Source organism: Epinephelus fuscoguttatus, linkage group LG8 (genome assembly GCF_011397635.1).
Source record: "Epinephelus fuscoguttatus linkage group LG8, E.fuscoguttatus.final_Chr_v1".
In the NCBI taxonomy this organism is placed as follows: domain Eukaryota; kingdom Metazoa; phylum Chordata; class Actinopteri; order Perciformes; family Serranidae; genus Epinephelus; species Epinephelus fuscoguttatus.
This window is the reverse complement of record NC_064759.1, coordinates 22,385,153-22,409,190: the sequence shown is the minus strand read 5'-3', so window position 1 is coordinate 22,409,190 and position 24,038 is coordinate 22,385,153. Positions and strand designations below refer to the sequence as shown.

Here is a 24,038-nt window from a genome sequence, read left to right as displayed (position 1 = left end):
ACACTCCATGTGCGTGTGTGTGCTTCACTTCCGCCAGCCAGCTCTCTAATGACAGACGACAAAAGCACTGCACGTTTGTGTGTGTGCATGTTTATACGGCGTGTGTGTGTGTGTTGGCTGAAAGCTGTGCCACCCATGAGTTTCTGTTCCACTTCCTCCTCCAAGTTTCAACCTGTAACCCCTGTGTGTGTGTATTTAACATTCAATGTTTTTAATTCGGGGATGTCTGATTTGCAGTGGGTCTACAAAGGGTCTGTAGCTTTGACCTGGAGCCTGGCACACACTCAACACACACTTCACAGCCGCCAGTGAAACTGATCACAAGCCACACATGTGAACTTGTGTGCACTCCTGTGTGTGTATTTCTCTTGATATCCTGTTTGTGGAATGAAGAAATCTGTTATTACAGCAGAATGAAAAGGAAAAAGGGGGGAACAGGAGTGGGAGCAAAGAAAAGAAAAGGTAAAACTAAACAAATTCTCCTTTTCAGCATAATCTGTGGTAGCACAAAGCCAGAGTAATGCTGAGAGCAGAGTGGCTCTAAATTAGGGAGAAAATGAGGCAGTAAAACAGTGGTTTTACAGACCTGCTTTGTTTCAAATGGATTTTTTTTTCAGTACTGAAAATTCTTGTATATAAACAGCTTCACGCTCGTATAAAAAATGCTCTTCTTTTCAGGTCTGTTATGATTGCTGCAAGCTTTCTAATGGGTTTTGTGAAGTTAGAAGGTGGAGGTGTCTGGTAAAGTAAGTAGGTGGCACATAAAGTATTGTGTTGCCTACATGTAATTTGATTAAATGCTGCATTGTCTGCTCACACTTTTAGGGATATGGGCCAAGGCTTGAATGTCTGGCAGACTGAACATGCGGATAATGTATTATTATCCTTCTTTCTTTCTTTCAATCTTATGTTTTCTCCCCTTCTTGAGCACTGTAAATCCCTAAAGAATGGATGCGGCAGCAGTTCATTGGCACTCATCCCTATACCCCCTTCTTCTGACTGATGACTTTACCAGAGAAGAGGAGGAAAGCAATACAGGAAAACATGGGGATGGTAGTGGAGGAGTGCGAGGAGGGGCATGAAATGTGGAGGTCAAGAATGAAGAGGAGGGAGGCTGTAATGAGAGGAGCTGGAAGGAAAGTGGAAAAGTGAAGGAATGCAAGTCTCAGAAAGAATTTTGATTAGAACATGGGGAGTTCAGCGGAGAAGGATCGACCTGTTGAGTGTGAGTATTTACCAGGATACTGATTGTTGTCCAGGTCTTGGCCTCCTCTAAGAGTGAATCCATATCCAGGCAAGCTGCCACTGGGGGTCCCGGCTGCTTTCAGCTCTTGGCTCAGCGTCAGGCCTTGCGTGGATACGTCTCTGTTACCATTAAAGATCAATACCCTGCCTCCACGTTCCTCGCCCCCGAATGGACAGCCCACTGCCACGTCTAAGGGGTGACACACACACATGGATGGTTTAGACATCAGCAGGGTTAAGGCCCCTCCGAGACAGAGGCAGAGGAAAGCATACAGGTAGAAGGAAAGAGAGATGGTAAAGAGCTTGACCTTCCTTTACCTGCACTGAGGGACTATGTCAGCTTGGTCATTTACCTCTTTTCATTAATCTCCATTTGTTTTACTCATCTTTTAATCTTGTCTCACATCTAGCCTTCTTTTCTAGGTCATTGCTCTGATTCTTGGTTACTTACTAATGCGGTCTGCATGGGAAACAGGTTAACAAACAGAAATGAAGGCTAGCAAAACTGTACAGCCAAAATTAACAGCTCTGAGAGGCTCTGCTTAGCCGTTACCATGCTAATATACCCACAATCATTTGAGCACAAATTAAACAAACAAGATATAAGATGTTAATTGGTGAGCATCAGAGGTGCTGGGTTGTCTCCAACCTTATACAGACCCAGGCTAACTGTTCCCCTGCTGCAGTATTTAAGCTAACATTAAGCTAAAAGTCTGACTCCAGGATGGTGCAGCCTGTTCAGCCCAGAGAAACTGCAAGCCTAGTGCATACGCCAAAAAGGCTTCTAGCTTGCAGGTTTACTTCTGGGTTATGTACCGCACTGACCAGAATGCTCCAGGGGTGACATTTTTCTATAGTTCAATGGCACAGTAAAGGCCTTTACGTACTCCGCAAAAACAGACAAAGTTGTTCTCTCTCACAGGGCAGCAAAGAAAGAATGACGTCATTCTTTTCTTGCTGCCCTGGTTTGGGAGTTCTTGCAGCTTGTTCTCGACACATCATCGGGGCAAAACTTTTTTCTTGTGTGGTGTCCGAGAACTATTGTGTGATTGGCCAGAAATTCAAAGTGGGCGTGGTCAATGCGGATAGTGGGAGAGGCCTATGAGGACTTCCCAGGAGTTCTGCAATTGAGTTTCTTGTGAAGTATGAAATGTCCCGGGCCAGAATGAACATTGTTCTTGTTCTTGCCACCTTGAGAAAAAGAAGAAAGTTCTCTGTTCTCGTGGAGTATGTACGGGCTTTAGCGTCAACCTGGCTCCCGTGTTAAAAAAGCCTATGGGATTTTTTTACTTGATTTTATTTATTTATTTTTTTCTGACGTATTTTATGTCCTAGAACAATACATGTTAAGCTTGTGTTAACCACAGACCTTATTTCAGGCATCTAATCGAAAACATTTACTCCGAGACGAGCCAACCGGGAGTCCAAAAATGCTAGCTCATTTCCAAGTTTTCGGACTCATCCCCAGGACACTCTATAACTGTACGTGCAGTAGTGTTTCTCTTGCTGGCTTGCTTGTGGGTTCTCAGCTCATGGACATCAGAGATTTTTAAATAACTTTTCTCAGCTCAATGAAACCTTTACAAATATAAAACCTCCTTAGATCAAAAATTCATAATAGGAAGAGTCATAATTAACCTTGTTTGCAGTTTGAAGTGTCCTGTCAGCAGTTTTACAGATGTTTGTTACAATGGTGCAATGGTGGGCAATGAGGAAAATGCTTTTTGGGCCACAGGGGATTTTTTGGCTTCAGTACTATGAGTGGCCACTGGAAATAATAGGAAACAAGGCTGAGTGGCGCTCCTTGGGGCCGCTCTACTCCCCTGCTAATTAGCTAGAACTTGTTGCCTTCATTGGTGAGGAGTGATACTGGTTGCGGTTAGCAGAGTAATGCAGAGTAGAGCGGTTTAAGCCTTTGCCATCCTAGGGTAAGAAAGTAAAATAAAACTTGCTGGATAGATATGTGTCTGGTAACATCATATTATCAACAAAAATTCAGATAATCGGCTACTGTCGTTTGTGAATCGATGCCAAATCATCTACGCCTGCTTTGCAATACATCTAAGACTTGATTCTTTCCACCACCCCTAATAAGTGTATTTCCAAAATGTTAAACAAAAACTTTAAAACTAGGGATGCACCGAATATTTGGTAACCGAATATATTCGGCCGAATATTGCAAAAAAAAACCACGCATTCGGAATTCGGTGGAATAAGTGAAAAGCAAGGCCGAACAATAGCGGCATGTTTTGATAACGCAATCAAACAGCATGCAGTGACAGACGGAGTAAAATGTCGGCAGTGTGGCAATATTTTACTCCGTCCATCACCGCACTCGCATTTGCGACTAAAAATAATTTTGTGCGGGCAAAATAAATCATTCAGCACGCTGTGTGAGTACAGATCTCAACCAGCAGCAGAAACGAAACGGCGAATCCTGCCGGTTGTGGGTTGAACGGGGGTCAGAGACACGCAGTACGGCAGCGCATTATAATGGCTTACCGGCGACCGAGAAGTCCGGCTCCAGGTGAATAACTTGTTGTCATGACTGCCCAAAAGTACCTGAACAGCTGAGCCATGGTGACACACAGTATGTGGCGTATCAGAGGAGAAACGAGCCGTTCACATTTCTCTCTTTGTGTCAGGTAACGGCCCACAAACCTCACCGCACTTTAGGGACTGTTCTTTACTTATGAAGGGATTGTCAGGGGAGGAGGGTGGCTGGCTGATTTTTATTTAATTTATTTATTTTATTTTATTTTGATCCCCCCTATTTTAATCACGTATTGATGCTGTTTTTGAAGTATGAATAAGTCAATAAGTAATTTATTCCACTGAAATATCATTGATGTATTATAGAAAAGTGATTTATCTTTTTATAAATGACAAAAGGCACATTGCTGTGGTATCCTGATACTACTCAGAACCATGATATTTTCATTGGTATCATACTGTGGGTCCCAATTTTGGTACCGTGACAGCACTAATCTGGAGGGGGTTCATCTGCAAAAACTAATGAAAGACTAAAAAACGGCATTCAGTATTCGGTACTTGGTATTCAGCCAAGTGTTTAATATTATTCGGCTTCGGCTTTGGCTTCGGCCACAAATTTTCATTTCAGTGCATCCCTATTTAAAACCCCTTTAAAGTTTTCAAACTTTGCCCAAAAACAATGTTTTATGGAAGACCCCAATGCTAATAGTAAGAACATGGCATAGACAAACATGAAAACAGAGATATAACAATAAACATACTGCAAGCACCTGTCCTGATATGAAAAGCCATACATTCTTTTACCATACAAACAGATTTTGTTGTTTACTATTTAACCTCTTAATGTCCACACATCTTACATAAAAGCATCCCTCAGTTCTGTAAATGTCCAAACACCTCTAGACATCCTGTTTGTCTCTGGACCCCTTTTCTTTTAGCCTAAACAACTAGTTCCACATGAAGCAGATTGTGGGGTAGAGAGGATAAATGCAACCATGTGTGTATGCAAGTGTATATATGAGCCTGTGTGTGCGCGAGTCCTTATGTCTATGTGTGGGTATGTGTACATAACTGAATAGCTGTGTTAAAAAAAAAAAAAAAAAATCTTACTTAAAAAAAAGTCTTCAAATAATGTGAAAGTTGCTCATGGGCATTGCTCAACAATATCCCACACAATGCAGACATCCACAGCAAAATAGCAGAACACCCACTGTGATCACTGAGACCAAAACTACAGGGGATTGTTACTCACAGACAGAAACAGGCTTACACTCTGGGAGCAATGGTGACAGACGCCCAGTGCTGTTTGATAAAAAATTAAAAACAATAAGAGCCACATGGCAAATTGAATTAGCTAAATTGTAAGATGTCTCTCTACAGCTGACATTCATGAGGCGATGAAGAGTACAGGACATGGGTATGGTTCTGCTTTTATGAAGAATTCTGGAAATGGAGTGATGAAGTCTCTGTGATGGGAGGAGGAAGCGGCTCGGTGCCATCGCAGACATAAAAGGGATCTGTCAGTGATTATGCACAGACACACACGAGGGCACAGGTGTACTTGAATGCACAAGTTTGACATGCTGCCGAGAACCCTAATCACGATGTTTCCATGGCGACGCCATAATGTGATGCCGAATAATGAAATCATGCACAGACATTGACTTGCACTCATTAGATTAACTCTCAACAAGTCTTCTCCCTGCATGTCACTGCAGCTGGCAGAGAGGCTCCATCTCCTCTCAGGCCACATCACCACCCCTCGGAGACGGACACATCCTGACAGACAGCCTGATGTGATTTATGTTTCAGGCCAGAGAAAGCTTCAGTATTGATCCAGTGTGTATTGATCTTATGGTTAAAGTGTTTAAAGGGGTGGGACACACATTAACGCTTGCTGTCCATGAATAAATTAAAAATAAATCAGTGTGATTGATGTCATAACAGGGCCAGATGTGCATCGGTCCATTCATTTTTAAAATAGCAGAAACAGCTTCGTGAAGCATTTGGGCTGCAGACTGTGCAGTTTGTGTGTGTGCACATATGTCCTTGTCCAATCAATGTGAAGATAAAACAAACACATTGAAGAGGAATGAACTCTGGGCTGCAGGACAGAAACTCCCAGATGATTTTATCTCAGGGCACATCTGGTGAGTTAAAAATAACTCCCAACACACACTTACACACACATGGCCTTATCCCTGATCATCACAGGAGGAAACAAGTTCACGCAGACAACCACTCATCACCGCACTTCCTGATTGGCTGAAGAGCTTAAAGTTTTTCTCAAGCAGCAGCATCTGATAGGATTTCCTCAGTCAGAGACAAAACAGTCCACGAGGCACGGGAAACACCGAAAAAGATTTGTCATTGAATTTACCTGGAAACACCAGCCGCACATGGGCAGACAAGTACAAGGGGAAGAGGGTCATGCAGGCACACAAATATATACATAATACTTTTGTTTAATTTTTTAATCTCCTTCTCTTTTTCCTTTTTGTTGTCTCTCTCATCTTGTATATTGATGTTTCTCAGATGAATTTCATCTGGTTCAATTTCCTTTTTATCTCGTCTTTCCCTTTCTTCTCCTCCTCTTTCTGCCTTTCATCCTCTCAACATACCATTGTATCCATCCTGGTTGACGTCTCCCAGGGGCGCTAAACATAAGCTGTAGTTTTAATACTACAAAAGACAGTGGAGAGTATGTGTCTGGAGTGACATGGAAATTACTTCTTACCCATCTCCATTCAGGTCAGTGACAGCAACTGAGTAGCCAAAATAGGAGGCCATCTGAGACACAGGCAAGAAAGGAATGTCAGTGTTTTTGATTGTAAATATGGCTACATGATTTTCATCTACTTTCATTTTCATCCACATTCAAACATGGCAGAAAATCCATATCAGCTGCTAAGGGTGCAGCAGTTTATAAGCAGCCCTGCAGTATGTGTGACTGGGACGATGCTCTACCTGTTCCCCTGTGAAGTTCTGGATGAAGGTCAGATTGGTGGAGTTGATCATCGCCACCTAAAACAAGCAGACAGACTGTCAGATAAAATTTGGCATGACTAATAAAACACCAGGCTTTGTCCTTGTAGCGCTCCCGGAACAAACACGGCCAAGCCGTCTGACAAACAGGCACATGAAGAATGCAGGAAACCGCACAAAAAAGCTTTTATTCTACTGAAACCCCTTTTTCTTTTCCCTGCCCTCCCCCACCAACATCATCTTTGTGCCTTTACCATTTCCCCCCTCATCTTTCTCTCCTTCCCCCCATCCTAACCCCGGTCGTGGGGAGAGACGGAGGGGGGAGGCTGAGAATTCCTTCATAAGACCTAAAATAACAACCACATGGAGACAGCCGGGGGCTCCACGTACACACACATGCACAAGCACACACACATGCAGGAGGATACACGTTGACCCAATCACAGATGTCTCAAAGACATACTAAATGGGGACAGACTTATGAACACAGACAGATGAGGATGTGTAAACACAAATATTGAATCACTAGCCTGAGCGTTAACTTTCATGCACTTTGAGTTGTCAGATTGGTCACAGAAGTAACCTGATCAGAGCTGACATTGCCCAGCCCCTAACATGGCCTACCTGCCTTCCCGTATAACTCTCCCCCCACTGTGAGCTGTAGACCCCCTCCTCTATGACACTCACAGTTCACTGTCTGTACAGGAAGGAGCACTCTCACACCAGCTACAATGTCCAGACATAAAACACACTGTTGTGGCGTGTGTGCGAATCCTGCGGTTGCACTGCAGGTTAGGGTTAGGGGTCGTGTGTGTGTGGAGAAGGGTTAGTGGGGTTAGGTGGGGTCACTGCCCTCCACATGCAGCGGAAGCTGTGTGTTATTAAGGAGGATTGACACTGTCAGCCCCGGGGACATGTTCCCATAAGAGAACACAAGACACACTTAAGTTTACAAAGACGCACATACAATATTTTTCATAGCTGTGTAAAAGCATGTATTCATGTGTACAGTAAAGCTGTAATCCTGTTAGAAACACTACACACAGATAAATCTAGAAGACTTAATTGCGTGCGTGTCTGCACAAAAAAGCCTACACTGCACTTCTTATCTCACTCAGAACATAAACTTTCATACATACATTATTCAAGAAATGTCAGGTATATATACGGCTTACAGATGGTAGCGGGAAACAGAAGTCAGACACAGAATACAGAAGACATAAAGTGTCACCATAAACCACCAAAACAGCTTCAAAGGTCTTCGGCATACTTAGATAACTCCATAAGATAAACACCATCCTTCCAAAATATATTCCCTGATTTGATGTTTAAATAATGTTGATGGGGAATGCTGCTGAATAGACCTAAATCTGCTGTTTGTTTCTGACTAGTTTGGGATCTCATGACTGCAAAGACCATAGCATATCAGCCCCTCCAGGATTTCATGAGCCTTTTTTTTTGGGATTGTTGCGGCCTAAAATGCCTGATTTCATGGCAGCTAAAAAAAAATTGCGATACTTTTTTTTGCAACAAAATTGCGAGAGCAAGTGAAAATTGCCTTGCGTGATCTTTAGTAGTAATTTTTGTTGGCAAATGCGAGACGCTAATGTTGCACATATCTGCATCTTCACAACCCAAAACAAGGAAGTTCGCTTGGTGATGTCATGCGGGGGACTGCTATGACTGGTGAAAGTCACTACAGGAAAATAAGTTGATTGGTTAAATTTGCAGAAAGGCTGCGATGATTAGACACAAGGCCATACAGAATTCACAGGAACTGACTGAATTTGCGTTAACTGTTACGAGAGAGGTAAGAGCTGAGAGGTGCAGAGGTTGGAATATGAGTCACATAATTTTCATCAAACCATTCAGTGAACAGTTGTGACCTGTGGCGCACATCTGCATTAATCATTTCTTTAATTTGTCTCCAATTTTGTTGCTGCTGAATGACCAAACAAAGTCCTATTTTAATTTTTTTGTCTTTCTAGATTTGCTTGTGGTTTAATACTCACATATCCAAAGTTCTGCGCTCCTCTTGGGACTCCAGCTATCAGCTCTGACAAACATAAAAACAAGGACAGTCTTAAATTAGCCCGTGTGTACGTGTGAAATAGATTTACAGAGAAAGAAAAGAATCGACAGAAGTTTGCTCAAAGGCCCTTAAATCCCCTACCCAGCCCACCCTATCAGAAGACCAAGTGTTGCTGAGAACGCACTGAGTGATTGGGTGCTTGTGTATTGATTGATGAGTGTGGTGCCGTGGACTTATAGGATGATCTGAGGGACCCACCCAGAGAGAGAAGACAGGGTCCCCCCCTTCCTGCCTTCCAGCTCTACCCAAAAGGCTCAACCACGAGCCTATAAACCCGGACTTCCCAGCTCCATCTTCACTCAGAACTCCCAGTTACGACCAGTTCTCCAGTCTGAAGAAGGGTTTGGGGAACAAGACCACAACAAGCTTTGTACCACAACACAACACATCAACAGGCATGTGTAACCTCTTAAGGCTCACTTTAAGACTCTCTGACATGTGTTATGCCGGAGGGGGTTCAGGGCCTTCGCGGGGTTGGTATGGGGGTATGTAAACGCAAGTTTGTCCCGTAAAGATCCCACTAATGGCGATTTGCAAAGAGGCTCTGATACACAGGAAATTATGAATGGGAAGCTGCAGTGGCACTGGGGGAGGAGGGTCCTCTGCGTGTGACAGAGCTGAAGAAGAGTAAGTGTGTGGTGACACTGTCTGAAGAGAAGCAATAAAAAAAGCTTAAAAATGAGTGTACTGAGCGTGACTGTGGTTGGATACATTTTTTATTTCTCTCATTTTCTTTAATAAAAGAGCAGAGCTTTTTGTTGAATTACTTGTGTTTCATTCGTGCTGCTGACAAACTGATGGCATGGGAATGAACGTCAGCAGGACCTGAAGCTCGCACAGAAATGTGAATCAAAATGCCACGCTGCTGGCAAGACACCAGAGTGTGTATATAAGTGAAACCAAGAAAAATAAAACGATTTGAACATTAATCATAAGTTTTAAACATTTACTTTGGCCTCAACAAAGATGAACTCACTCACTCACTTACTTCTCCCCACCTGCACTGTCTTTTCATAAAATGATGCTGTAACTGTTACATGCGTGCTGGTCGCTCTTTCCACCTAATATTTCAAGACAAGACGAGATTCTGGACTCACTCTAGACCTGAAGAGGTCTGCGGAGACTGCCACTAATCATTCTAATCAGTCAAAATGGAGGAGAGGAAATCCCTTTATCAGCGGTTCCCGAAGTCCTGTCCCCTCAGGGTCGCGACCCAGACACATAGAGACAGCTCTCATTACTGCCTCTGAGTTCAGACCAAGACACTGTCACCCAGCTGTCCGCTCCCTATCCCTCACCCTGTAACACCCCTCACAGTTGTCCTGGCGTCTAGCCGAGAGAGCATAAAGAGCGTGTCGCAGGGTGCCTGCTGATGTGCGACTCCTCTGGTGCTGCGTGTGGTTAGTTATAATGAATTGTTGGCTTTCTCACCTTGTTCAGAGTCTCCAGTAAACTCTCCCACTGCCACAGAGTAACCTAGAGAGAAATCGTTTGCACATGATGACATATGGGTGAAATTAACACTGTGTGCAATGCTCTGCAAACTGTATGAGATAGGTGTGATCTAATGTATGATTACAAAGGGTATAACAACACATCGATCTTGATCCGTGTATCGATTCAGTGATCAATGATCCAATATTATCAATGCAAAATGAAAACTCTGATCCATATCATCATCTTATGCACCCATATTTGGAGATTGTGTGTCACCGTCAAACACTGCCAGACAGATAATGACAAACAGCGAGGAAAAAGACGAGGATAGAAGATGAGGATAACACTATTTACTCTGGATTGAATCAGAAGTGTGGAAATATTTTGGATACTAAAGAAATTATTGGTCAACAGACAAAGCACGTGCCATCTGAAACAATACTGTTATGAGATAAAATACTTGGCAGAAACACAACATACCTGCCTGGACGGGCATCTAGCTCTGCTAATTTTACGCTTCCGCAACATTGGCTGCTCTTTTTCAACAATGTCGGGCTCAAAAAAGGGGCATGCAGGCTGAAATTCAACCATGCTGTTGTGTCAGGAGATGCAGTGACTTAAAGTACTAAAAAGTGCAAATAATACATGTTTTTTGTCAAGCTATGAGTAGAGGAAAATTCCGCTATCAATGGGTGGCAAGCACAAAGCAATTGTTTTGTCTATGAACTGTAACAGTGATTATTAAGCCAAATTTTATACTTTTCTTAAAGGATCTTGTTGTTATTCCATGTTTGATGGTTGTTGGGAGAAGCTTGCCTTTAGGGCGTTAAGCCAGATAGCCCTGAGTTTTTAGGAAAAAGATAATGAGTTTGATTTGAGTTAAAAATAACTGGTTACAACTATTTACCATTATTCATGCGTTCTTTTTATCTTTTATAGCCAAAGCAAAAAAGAAAGGGGAGACAGCTTCTTCTAAAACCACTGGTGTTCAGTGGGCTTATGATATCATCTCATATCAATCACAATCCCCTGAATTGCATTGAATCGAAAAAGTATCCTGGCAGACTTTGTGATATCGGCAAATATCGAATCGTTGTCCAAAGAATTGATATAATATCATAATATGATGAAACTGGTGATTTCTACCCCTAATGATTACGATTTCGATCAAAACTTTTGTCAGAGTTTGTTTGTTTTGTAAATGTTACCAAGGTAGCTGTCGTCGTGGGAGTCCTCAGCAGCTCGAGTGTATTTCTCTCCTGGAACCTGCCTCAGCACTGCCTTCAAAGAGTAGCCGTTCAGTATCTCAGCTATCCCCGCTGTCATTACCTGACCTGCACATACACACACATACACACGCACAGGCACACACACCACACAGATAAATAGATAGAGGAAAACAAACACTCAGGGTGAGAGAGTCACATCTGTTCATGGCCAGTGGTTTCAGCTTGGACCCCATGAAGGGAGCGCCGCTGCCCTCTTCTATAGAAACCTGCTGGAGCTGGCCCATCTGCTCTACATGAATGATGCACAGAGCTAACAACACATGGAGGTCTTCCCTGAGGAAGGCTAAAACACATCATTTGCAAAGGAAAAGCTGGAATAAATACTTTAAAAAGAAACTAAAAAAAAAAAAAAAAAACGCCTGTCCTCTGTGCAGTGAGGATTCTGAAATATAGGTGAGTGCGCACAAATAACACCCTTCCTCTGCTGTTGAACAAGAGGTCAAACAAACAAATGATTTTATCTACAGCCGCCTTCAACCATCCATAAATCCTCCCTAATGTGAGTGTGTGTGTATGCACTGACGGGGAGGAAAATGTGCCCCCATAACCCTCCCACCCTCTTTCTCTCTCTCGCACTACGCTACGAGTTTATCTCCCAGAATAACACATCACTATATCAACTCATTATTAAACCTCTATCTGATTAATGAGACACGGTGTTACAAACTGTTAACACAGATACATAAGTCACTGCAGCTAATTTGAAGTGTCCTTTACACCCAGAAATAACAAGATTGTATATAAAAGAGTTTTTCTAATGATGACTCAGGCTGAAGGCTGAAGATAATCGTTGTATATTAGAGGCCATAAAATCCAGGCTGAGTGCTTTTATAAACATTTGGAGGAAGTGTTTTAACTGGAGGCAGCCAGCCTTGCCACGCTGAGGGCACGGAGAGGGAGCAGTCCATTAGGCTGTCTGTGACGCCTGTCTAGTGCGGTCTTGTATGTTGGAGCATTTATTATTTAACCATATGAAATAACAGCAGCGATGCCAAACAACAACCCGAAACCTTGACAGTTTGTGTCGCAGTTTTTAAATGTCCATCACTGAACCACTTTAGTCTTTTTTTTTAATCCCTTTTTCTGGTTTCTTTTTTAAAACTCTTGCTCCATCTTTCTGCTCTAAACAAATGAAGTGACAGATGAGGTGTTACAAAGAAAGGAGAAGGAAATTAGTTTGTGCGACTGGTCACTAACTGTCTCCTTGCTCTTAAGAAACATCTGCAGAACTCTTCTAACTTTGGGTAACACACCCACACACTGTCACACACCTGGAGCTGGGGGAGTAGCGCCACACTTAAACAGCTGAACTCTGACACACTCTAGCTGTGTCTACACCTATTAAGACACTTCACCCCTCTGCTTCGACCGGCCCTGCTCATCCAGCGAGCTAGCTGACCTCAGCGCTGCTTCTATCGCGCAGAACATCCATCTTTCTTCTTCTTTCTCCGTGTCTTACTCCCTCACATCTCATCTTTCCCTCTCCCCGCTGCAACACGTTTCTATCATCTCCTTAGCAATCCTCTGCCGCTCCCGCTGTCCTCCCTGCTCTCTTTTTCCATCAGTCTTTAAATTCTCCCCACCTTCCCCATGTCCTCCTCAACCCAATAGCCTGCCCTTGAGCCTCTTCCTCTCCTTGAAGCCATTCCAAGCCCCTCTGCGCTTTATCACGGGGCAGAGGGGCAGTTCCTCCACACTCCATTACCCCCCGATCAGCTCATTACAGAGCCCAAACACCCATTTCCTGTTACACTGTTACAGACAGAGAGCGGCATGAAGTAAGGGAGCGAGCACGGGAGGGAAAAAGTTAAGTAAAGCAGCAAAGAAAAAGAGAGGGAGACACATTTCTTTCCACCCTCTCCTGTACGTAAGACTCCTGTAATGAAATTACAGATCTGGCGCGTGTGTCCGAGCCCATGTGTGTGTATGTGGGCTGTTCTGACTGTTAAACTCATCTCCATCTATTCTGTCATTTGAACACCTTCCCATCTATGAACTCACCGCACAAGAGAGAACAAATGCAGGTTTGCTGTTGCTGTAGTTACCTTGCCAGTAAAAGCTTCCAGGTCCTCCTACCACCAGCATTCCTTCCTGGAATGAATACAATTAGTAAGGGTTAGTCATGTGACAGATGTTTGCGTGTTTGTTTGAGACTAGAGGGGTATATAACAAGCGTGGCTGTGTGTGCGTGAACATATTATTCCTGCTGTCATGCCTGTTGACATCCTGCGGAGAATGACAGCTTCCCGAACAGGAGGGTAGAGTTGGACCAAGAGACAGAGGTCGAAGTTCACATTGACTATGCAGTGAAAGAATGTGTTGGGTGTATGTGTGTTTGGTCTATTGTGTTCACAGGCGATGGGTCACATCAGGAGTAGAGGCTCCTCGAGGGACAACCGTGCTCTCATCTTCCCAGTGTCCATAAATCTCTGAAGGGAGTCTCGTGTCTGAAGGAACCTCTCTGCTTGCCCTTTGACAGGGGACTAGCTGTGTGCAGGGGGGTTATCATGACCAAAGTGTTGATGATTGCTGCTATCTTTACCTTGGTGAAATCCACACTGAAGCCAGCCTGGCAGAACCCCTGTCCCTCTGGATCTGGATCATCTGAAAACCACACGAACACACATGCTTTCAAACACTACAAAAAAAGCATCTTAATCGTTAAAAAAATACATTTTCTGGACCACAGCACTAAACAAACATTGCAGAGACCATTACTTCTATCCGATGAAACTTTTATTACTACAAAAATGAAGAAAAACCTATTAAAGTTTACATTAAAATGTACCACCGAGGTGTGTTTCCGTTTAAATTACTGCGTTAAACTGCATGAACACACGAAACTTATGTGCACACAATAAATTGTTCTCCATTTCAGAGGCACCCCGAGGTGAGGCTTAATGATGCATAACGACACGCGTGCACATATAAATAAAGTGCAAGTTAAAGAAATAGTTTGAGTGGTCATAGATTCACGTCGAGATGAAGCAAAAAAGCTGTTGGAGGCAGAGGAATCATACACATAATAAAGAAATACTTCCTCTGCAGCAGAGTTATTCCCCCCTTGAGAACAATTGAGTTTACAATGTGATTATTCTCGTCTTGATTAGTCAGAACTGACATAAACAACAAAACAGAGATCTTAAACAACCTTCAATTACTAGGCGGAGTGTAAGTATGTGAGGGAATGACTGTGAACGGTGAGGGGTTTTTATGCAGAGCGGATGATGGAGTGGACGATAAGGGCTGCGTTTGATCTGCTGTTTAAGATGTGCCACCTGATAGCCTCCATTCTTCCTTATCCTTATCCTCCTTATATCTGCTGGTGCCTCATATCACTGCGCCGGGTAAAAGGGGTCGCAGGAAGAAAGCAGGGGAGAAGGAAAAAAATGGAGATGAAGAAGGGGAGGAGGGGGCTAGGAAAATCCCATGAATCCCATTTAGGGAACCGATGACAGAGAGAAGAGGACCAGAGAGAGAACGAGATACTGTCACGGAGACAGATTATCAGGTTGCTGTGGTAACTTTTAAAATATAGGGACAGGCAAGGTAATCCACTGGGACACAAACCAGTCTGTTCTCTGGTTATCAGTCATTTAAACCACATTACAAAAACACACACTTAACTCCTTTTCCACCAACATGGAGTTGGTTCTGTTCCAGTTTGCACAACTGTTCGGAGCATTTAAACCCAAAATTATTTCGTTTGGAACCTGAAACATTGGTTCCAAACTGAAACCAAAGGTTTTATAAATCTTATTTAATTATGCAATCTTCGTTTTTTTCTTTTTCTTTTTATGTATGATTGTTGTTATTTAATAGGGGGGTGTCTTCATAAGCCATTTTTGGCTTCTAACCTCTCCTGCACAACAGTTTAACTTTTAATTTCTTTTCCCTGTATTTTCTATGTATGAACGTGCAACTAAACTAAACTAAACTAAACTAACTTGACCTTAAGTGCGAACAATGACAACATCAATGGGCATGTTAAATTCCACAGGTTGGAAAGAGAGGATGGAGTCTTGCACGTCATAGTTGGTGCTTGCTTGTTTGTTTTTAGATAAAACAAATACTTGTAACTAATAACAGAAGAAAAGCTCGCAGGTAATCAATGTGATCCACCGTCTTTCTACTACTGTTTATTCCCACTGTACATGGCGCAACCTTGATTACAGTGGCTCCACTCAAAACTGGTTTGTCTTTAAAGCTTCAAGGTTCCAGAAGTCCTGAATAGAAACGATTCAAGTAGAAGCTAATCTGGTAGAAAAAGGGTAACTGTTTAAAAATTGTGGTTTTATTTAGCCAAGTTTTGTGATATCCATCTCTGAGATTTCTGACGCCACACAAACACAATAGAAGTGAATAAATTTGTGTTTGTTAAAAACACTGACTTAAAAAATGACCTGAAAACTAAACACTGGGAACAATTCTTCAGCAGATAGTCGCATCAATGGCAATTTTTCACCGTGAAGTCTGTGGAGTGGACTTGAGGAGTAACAGAATACATGGAATAACGTTACTTAATCAAGGTTACACAAAAGGTAACTGTATTCTGTAGTAAATACAGAAAAAAAAGACATAATCCAATAAGCGATACATTTAGTAAAAGTGGAGATTATAAACAGGATTACAATTTTAAAATCACACATCCTGAGTCTCACGCAACACCAACACTGGCCTGGAGTTAAACTGTAGCTAACAGTTCTCAACTCATTATAATGGCCTCTAACATGAGTCAAAAAGTGCTTTCACTTGATGGAAATTTTGCCATTATTTTGTATTTAAAGCACAAAAGGGGAACAGCATCGCAGTGCAATGCAAGTTATGTCTTTAAGCTGTGGAAACGCTGTCTTCATTCAAGGACTCGACATCTAATTCAAAGAAACATTTAGAGGTAAGAAAGACCAACTGCTAACGTTAGCTACACAGAAGGCGCTGGAAACATCAGTAAGTCCAGACTGGTAGAAAAGATATTAACACACTCACATCTATGCAGTGTTTCACTTCATTGTTGAGCTTTTGATGTATTAGACCTTCATCAGAGCATACATGAGGCACCAATGGACAGGCTGGTAAAAGTAACTCAAATCTCAGTCTAATCTCTGGCAGTTTGCAACTGCCAAAGATTAGACTGAACCTCCCCTGAACCACCTGTTGTTGCCCCATGTATGCTCTAATGAAGGTCTAATAGACCAAAAGCTCAACAATAATGTGAAACACTGCATAGATGTAAGTGTGTGCAGTTGAATTATGTAAATATATATTGCGGTGTCACCAACAAAATCATATTCAAACCAGCTGTTGCAGGGTGGAGACAGAAAACCTGGACAAATGAAACCTAAGTAAGTAAGTGAGAAGTGTTTTTTTGAGTGTGATTTGGGTGAAATGACCCTTTAAACTAGAAGCCTGGCTATTGTGTTTTACAGGCTGACATAAAAATCGATGCGTCATATTTAAACTTTATGTGATATTATGACATATTACACTGACGGAAGATACAGTATATCAGTCCTGGAATAAAAATGCTAAGTGCTGGTTAATGTGTGATCGTACTGACAGCAGTGAGAGAAAGAGAAAACAAAGGAAGTGAGGACGGAGGGCTGTAAAATGGAGATGGAGACAGTTGGAGACGGGGCTGCAGTGTGACTCACTGGTCCTGCAGGGTGAGTACTCTGCGTAGGCGCTGAAGTTCTGGACGGCAACATAGCAGGTCCCCACGGGATCTTTCTCCCCACTCAGTTTCACCGTCCGCCAGTGGTACAGAGGAGCACATGCCTGCACAACAAATAATTCCCATTTTCAGAAATACTGACTTAAAAGCCTTAAAAAGAAAAGGGAACAAAATGTGTGTGTAGTTTTTAAACATTTATGGTAATACAGTTGGATATTAACGTTGCATCTACCCACCACCACTTTTCCTTTGTGTGTTCTGACAGATGCTCCAAACCACTGGTGAGACTTAAACTCCAGAGGCTCTCTGGTGCCGTTTACCTTTATCATTCTGTTATCTGTAGACGGAGGCAGAGAGAGGAAGCGGGAAAGACATTAAAAAAAGAATAAAAGAGACATTTCATAATGACGCCAGTAAAAGCTGATAGAACCCGTGGTAATGTGGGTCTGGGCTTGCAGCTCTGCCTGTGTGGATGGAAAGCATTTGTCCTTGATAAGCAAGAACAAACAGCAACAGTCTTAAACAGGCCTGTAAGAAACTTCAAAACACTATTTGCCCCCCAGAAACAGACATTTGTCAGGATGCTGGAGGCTTTTTTTTTCCAGTCAGAGCTTTTCCTATAAAGTAACACACACATGCACAGACTCACACACACAAGTTTGTATGTGCACATAATGAGTAGTGAGTCAAGTGTCAGTTCTGGTGTATGTGCATGTGCGTCTTTGTTCTGTTGCAGATATTTTCCAGCGTTATTAAAGAGCAGCTGGGTCTCTTTAGAGCTGTGCAGACCCCTCCACATTAAACACCTTCTTTTAGTACACTTAAATAGACACATACACACACACACTTAGACTGACAATAAATGCATAAAAGCAGGTGTACTGTGAACTGTTTTATTTGATTCTAAATCCCAGGAGGCGGGATACACTCTGGACCGGTTTGCCAGACTATCACAAGGCACTTAGAGACAGACAACTTTTTACTCTCACATTCAGTCACTCACACACCAAGCTGATGGTCGGCTATCGGGAATGTCTGGCTGTAGGTGAGCATATATTGCCCCAGTTTTTGTGTGTCCTGCACTGTTGGCACTAATCAGCCCTTGTCGGCCTCTTCTCAGCTGATTCAGTTTAGCTCATTGGACGAGAAGAGAAATGGAAATGAGGAAAGTAAACAAAAGACTTGAGTCAATAGAGTGTGACATTGAAACAAACTGGTTATATAAGGTCAGATGTTTTTAACCATTGAGCTCTTTAGCAGAAATGGTTTGTGTTATTGTTTGCTGGCGCACGGTCAGTATCATTTGTTCTCTCAACATCAGGCTGTGTCATTAACGTGCAAACTGTCAGTCTTCCAGTTTCCCTTTTTAATGATGAACACAGATCGCTACTGGCTGCTGGTATGGAGAGTTATTTCCTCTCCTGCAGGTGCAGAACGTATGAGCTAGTTGGCTGTAGTCTTTGCAGTGTGTTCATGAGCAACTTTTTGGCCGAGACACAGGCGACGTGAGGCGAGCAACAGAAGGCCTTCGTCACCACCAGTTCTTTGACATCAGCTTGGTGTGTCTGAACTTTAACCTATGGAAGCTGGAGAAGCCAGAACACTAACATAGGAACACGCAAACTCCAAATAGAAGAGCCACCAAGAGGGTCCAAAGCTGGAACCTGCTTGCTGTGAGGCAACAGTGCTAACCACTGCACCACCGTGTTCATAATTTGATGTCACCATTATCGTTTACAGGACATATGGTGGATCCTCCCTACTTCAAAATTATATGTTTGCATGCTTTTATATAAATTATTCCAATATCTAATGAAAAATCTCTACAAAGGCTATCATTCTTGCCAGCAGCAATATAATACACCCGACATTTTTTTTTTTTTTTTTAAAAGAACTAGGCTCATGACTGCAAGTAAATTTATTTTAATCCCAGGACAGATACTGAAACGGCAGCTGAAGGTAGTGAATGCAGACAGCAGAGGACTAGCTGGAGTGTGAAGCTCTCAAAATTGTGTTTGAATGTGAAGGGCATATCTGAGAGAAGAGCAGGATTACTACATCAGTTTTCTCTGCAGAAAGAAAATAGAAATGTACCAATAATTGTTTGTCCTCTAAATAAAGCTGTGCTTCATTTTGTGACAGATTGAAAGGCAATAGATCAGAAAGAAGGATCCAGACACCAGATTTCTCTTCTCTAATCATGGACATGCAATCACTATCACCACATCAATCCCCATCTGACCCCCCCTCCTGCTCCACTGGCATGACTGGACAGATCTGCATAACGTCACTAAAGCCACACACACACACACACACACGGGTACACACACATACTGAGGCACATGTGAGGCTGATGTATGGATATTAACCAGTACAGTGCACACAGATGTTCACCACTCGGGCTCATATTTTTTACAGTGTGCATGAGTGTATATGTGTCTCTTAGTCTGGTTTATACCTGTAATAAAGGGTCTGCTGTAACTCTAGAAATATCCACCGTGGCCACTGTCATCAATCACCCACCCATTCTAGTGAATAGATACACACACGCACGTGACTGCGCACACATTTGTTGCTCTGTGTTTATTCTTCAATTCACCAAACCTGAAATTTCCCCCCAAACACTTAACACTAAATCTAAACCCCTTTGTGAAAAATAACACATAATTAACTTTAGGGAAAGACAAGAAAATAGTCCTCCCTTTGGAGGGTTACGCTCATCTGCATGGAGCCTTGAACATCAGTTCAGGCAGAATGATGATGTCTGCTTGCATCAGCTGATCGGCTATCAGCTGTTTCATTCATACGCCATTGATAAATCAGCCGATGGGCATGCAGCTGACTACCAGCATCAATCATATTCATACATGTGCACACAGTGGTGTATGAAACATGACAGTCCTCTGCTCCTCAGCTCCAGCCGCAACTAAAACTCCCTCACTAAGGCTTGAGCTGATGCTGTTGATGTTCATGTACGTTTACAAAGTTAACTTCCTTCTCCATCCCATACAGTAGATGATAAAAGTCCTCACAAAAAGAGACAAAAAACAAAGAGAGAGAAACAGAGAGAGCGATAGACTGATGGAGAGCAAGAGAGGGAGACAAGGGGTGGGGAAAAGGAGACAGGGATAAATTTTCAAGATCTAATAAAAAGCAGACCTCACCCAATCCCCTTTTCCTCCTGAAGGGGAACTAAATTCCCATGTGCATACAGTTTACCCCCCCTCCTCTCTTTCTCTCGTTCTCACTTGTTCTCCCTCTCTACCTCGTGCAAACACACACTCACAACTCAGATGGAAAAGCATGCATCAGAGACATTAGAGGTACAAACACAGGCTGATTGGACAGTTAACCTTGATGATAATTTATTGAAAACAATAATCAACATGATGTACGAGTGAGCCCGCCAGCCACCTTTAGATGAAGCTGATGAGACCCATATGTCCTCTTATCTCTCTCTTTTTTTATGCAACTGCACGTGTGCCAACTCATATCCACGCACATACCAGACACACAGGTTCCAAATGGAGTAACATCTGGGGCCACCTGTGGCTTCTTTAAAAGGATCCACTTGGACCTCAGAGAAACGAACGCTTGTTAAATTTCATCTCTGTTATTCCCTAAAATACGACTCATAAAACAGTGACATTGTTGAGCATGTGTCTCACAGTCTTAAGTTATCCCTCTTCATGTCCAGGATGGAACATGATTATCCCCAGTGGGGCCCCCAGGAGGTCTGTCATGAATTTATTTTGATCCATGAAATAAAAAATTTGGAAAAGCTTTCAGGTTACTCACTGGAATTATCAAAAGGTATCTGTCTGCAGCTGTCGGGGAGTCCAGGCCAGGGGCAGTAGTAGACAGCCCCAGCCTCCACAATGCCGGGCTGGGAAGTGTTCGCCTTGGGAGCCCCCACCAACACACTGAACCTGGTGGGGAGGAAAAGGAACATGCAAGACATGCAGGGAAGTGTACAATGCTTTATGCAAACGTGTGCAGTTAATGCACAGTTTGGCTCATTCATAGTTTCTGTTTCATAACTGTTTTGCTCTGTGCAACATAAATCTGAGTCATTCATGCTTCTTCTGCACCATTACAGTATGATATGCAGCATGTGCAGCTACAGAGATGATACAGCTCAATTTCTTTTCAGTTGAGTTATATTTATTCCCACTTCTATACTTCTATTCAACTGAGTCTACTGTAAGCTGTCAAACCAGAAGCACAGGCACAGTTTAAGTTGAATTACTGTTGGATCACAACTCCTGCTGCTGAACCCTGATGGGACAACTTGCCACTCACGTGTTGCTGTCGGAGGTAGCTTGATAGAAGTCCAAAGAATAGCCGAAATAACTTCCGTCGGGTCCCTTGTAAACCGTAGGATGCTCTGCGTAAAGGTTAAAACTCCAAACTCCACTTAGCGCCGGACACAGCACCGACAGCACTCCGAGAATAAACATCCCAGCGGAGGAAACACAGTCCCATACACGCTCCATCCCCAAAAAGAAACAGCCAGCTGCGCACTATTCCCCAAAAATAAGAGGGAAGTGGGGGAAAGAGTGGGAGAGAGAGTTTCCTCCGTGCAGGTGAGGTAGGTTTGTCCTGGGTTAAGTCCGCCAACTGGCTGTCACTGGATCACTGCGCTCCCCCTCAAAAAAAAAGCTGCCTCCTGACACCCTGAAACCACCAGGTCTGCCCTGAGTCTCAGCTACGAGACTACACAACCGCGCCCCCGCCCTCTGCTCAAAACTTTACCCCCTACACACACACACACACACACACATACACTCACACACTCATCATAAGGCTCAGACCACATCTGAGCGCGCAATGCTGGCGCGTCACCGCTCCTTTTATGGCATTGCCTAATTTTCTGTGGCGAATTCTGCGCTTTAGCCTGATACAATAAATAATATCAAAGTGAGATTTACAGCCAACCTCCCAAATATACAGTCACAGGCAGGCGCACGCGGAGACTTGGCGCGTACGCACGCAAAACGCAAAGATTTGTCCATAAATTAAACCACCGTTTTCTTTTTATTGGCAACTTCGTTCAGTCCTGCCAGTAAAAAACAGGGCTGCATTTCCTTCCTTGGAGAATAATCTCTTGTAATTATGTCAGTAATTATTACGTCGACTCACAGCAGAGATCTCTTGAGCTGCAAGTTTAGGCAGTTTTGGCCCGCTCGCTGTTTGACTCAACACCAGGCGATTTCCCCTCTAAACCTCCGAGGTAACATACTTCGCTCTTGCTGAAAATAATATCCTGCAATGAAAAACAGTTTAAAGAGGTGACGGGCCAGAGCAGGCTGCTTTTTGTATATTTAGCTCAGCACAGCATTCTTCTTATCAAACAGCTCTGTGCATGTGCAGGGCAGAGATGAAGAGAGATGGATGCTGCACCCACTTCCAGGCCAACTCCCACTCAGCTGTTTATCAGCTTGGGGAGTTTGTTTTAATTAAACTGTGCTTTATGGGCACATTAATGATGAATTAAACTGCACCACCAGCCTCATGATGTAGTAAAACAGTTGCAGCGGGGCAACACTACAGTCAGTGGAGTGTGTTTTCTGTCAGGAGACTTGATAAGAACCAGGTGAGAAGTTAAGGTAAAGAGTGAATGTGGAGAGCCCAAACCTTGACCTGCCAGATGGAGGAGTTTCTCACCTCCACGCCCTCTACCTGCCCTCCTCTTCTCCTTCAACACGTTTCCTTCCTTCCATCCATCAATCCCTTCCAGTAACCCTGTCTCCTTCCTTTATGGTTTCATTTAATATGTGCAAACTTGGTTCACCTCGTCACATTTCCATGATCCCTTTGTGTGCAACAGTGGATTCCGTGTGTGTGTGTGAGAAAGAAGGGAGTATGGCAGAGGGTCTGTTCTTTCTCAGCTGTTTCTATGTAAATCTGAGATGAACCGAGGGAAACTTCCACAAAACATGAGCACAAAGGAGAAAAAGAGAGAGATGGTGAGTGAGGATGATGGAGTGAGGAGGCAGCAGACATATTTCTGTTCTTTTGCCCCAGTTGGCTTTGGTGCGGCTGTGTTGCCACGCCAGGTAACAAGCGCTTTAATGCAGCTCAGTTTCAGTGTGTGTGCACTTTCATCTGTAATCACTTTCTCAACTGTCTTACATCCAATAAAATTCTCACAGATATCCCATTTCCAGGAATACACACATTCACGGGCATACTGTTCAGGTTAGGTCCCGCGAGGCTGCCAGTGTGTTCTGATCACAGATTTACTGCAGGTCAATCTGGATTGATTTTTGCAAAGACACACACACACACACACACACACACACACACACACACACACACACACACACAATAGTGCTTTATATTCTCCACACTGTGCCCACGTTCCCCTTCTCTCTTTACAAACTCCTAATGAGACTGTTAAGCAGACTGTTGTGTCAGATTAGGCGCACATCCTTTTTGCATTAGACAAATCCATTAGACACACACCCAGCCAATATTACAACGCTCCTGTGCACGGATGCATACAGGAGCCAGGATATCTGCAGATACACAAACACAAATGCATAAATATTGAGTTAAGAACTCCTGAGCCAGAACTAAGTACTTAAATGGTATAAAGTGCTATTACTCAAACACTTGCTTCTTGTCTTGAGTGGCGACTTAATAACAAACAGAATGGTAGTAACCTTCAGCAGTGTGTTGTAGGATGCTATATAAAAAGCCAATTTTTCATTTGTCTTCTTTTGGTGCATTCTGATGATATGCAAACCCAGACATGCAGTTTTCTAAGGATGATTATTTTCTGTGTATAGAAGGGTATGCAAAGGATTATTTGACACTCCCA

The 24,038-nt window shown here is 43.0% G+C and overlaps 2 protein-coding genes across 2 annotated transcripts in view; one reads left to right on the top strand and one right to left on the bottom strand.

The window, feature by feature from the left end:
- itga8 (integrin, alpha 8) overlaps nt 1-22,064 on the bottom strand; it is a 54,918-nt gene extending 32,854 nt beyond the window's left edge. The window contains 12 exon segments of the mRNA XM_049584695.1: nt 1,238-1,435; nt 6,360-6,528; nt 6,706-6,762; nt 8,736-8,779; nt 10,247-10,291; nt 11,461-11,586; nt 13,587-13,632; nt 14,084-14,145; nt 17,193-17,316; nt 17,449-17,549; nt 21,011-21,141; nt 21,515-22,064. Of these exon segments, the coding sequence (XP_049440652.1) occupies nt 1,238-1,435; nt 6,360-6,528; nt 6,706-6,762; nt 8,736-8,779; nt 10,247-10,291; nt 11,461-11,586; nt 13,587-13,632; nt 14,084-14,145; nt 17,193-17,316; nt 17,449-17,549; nt 21,011-21,141; nt 21,515-21,708 (1,297 nt within the window). The 5' untranslated portion in view covers nt 21,709-22,064.
- The window catches only part of upp1 (uridine phosphorylase 1), a 189,958-nt gene that overhangs the window by 112,697 nt on the left and 53,223 nt on the right, over nt 1-24,038 (top strand). The gene's annotated exons all lie outside the window — the stretch shown is intronic.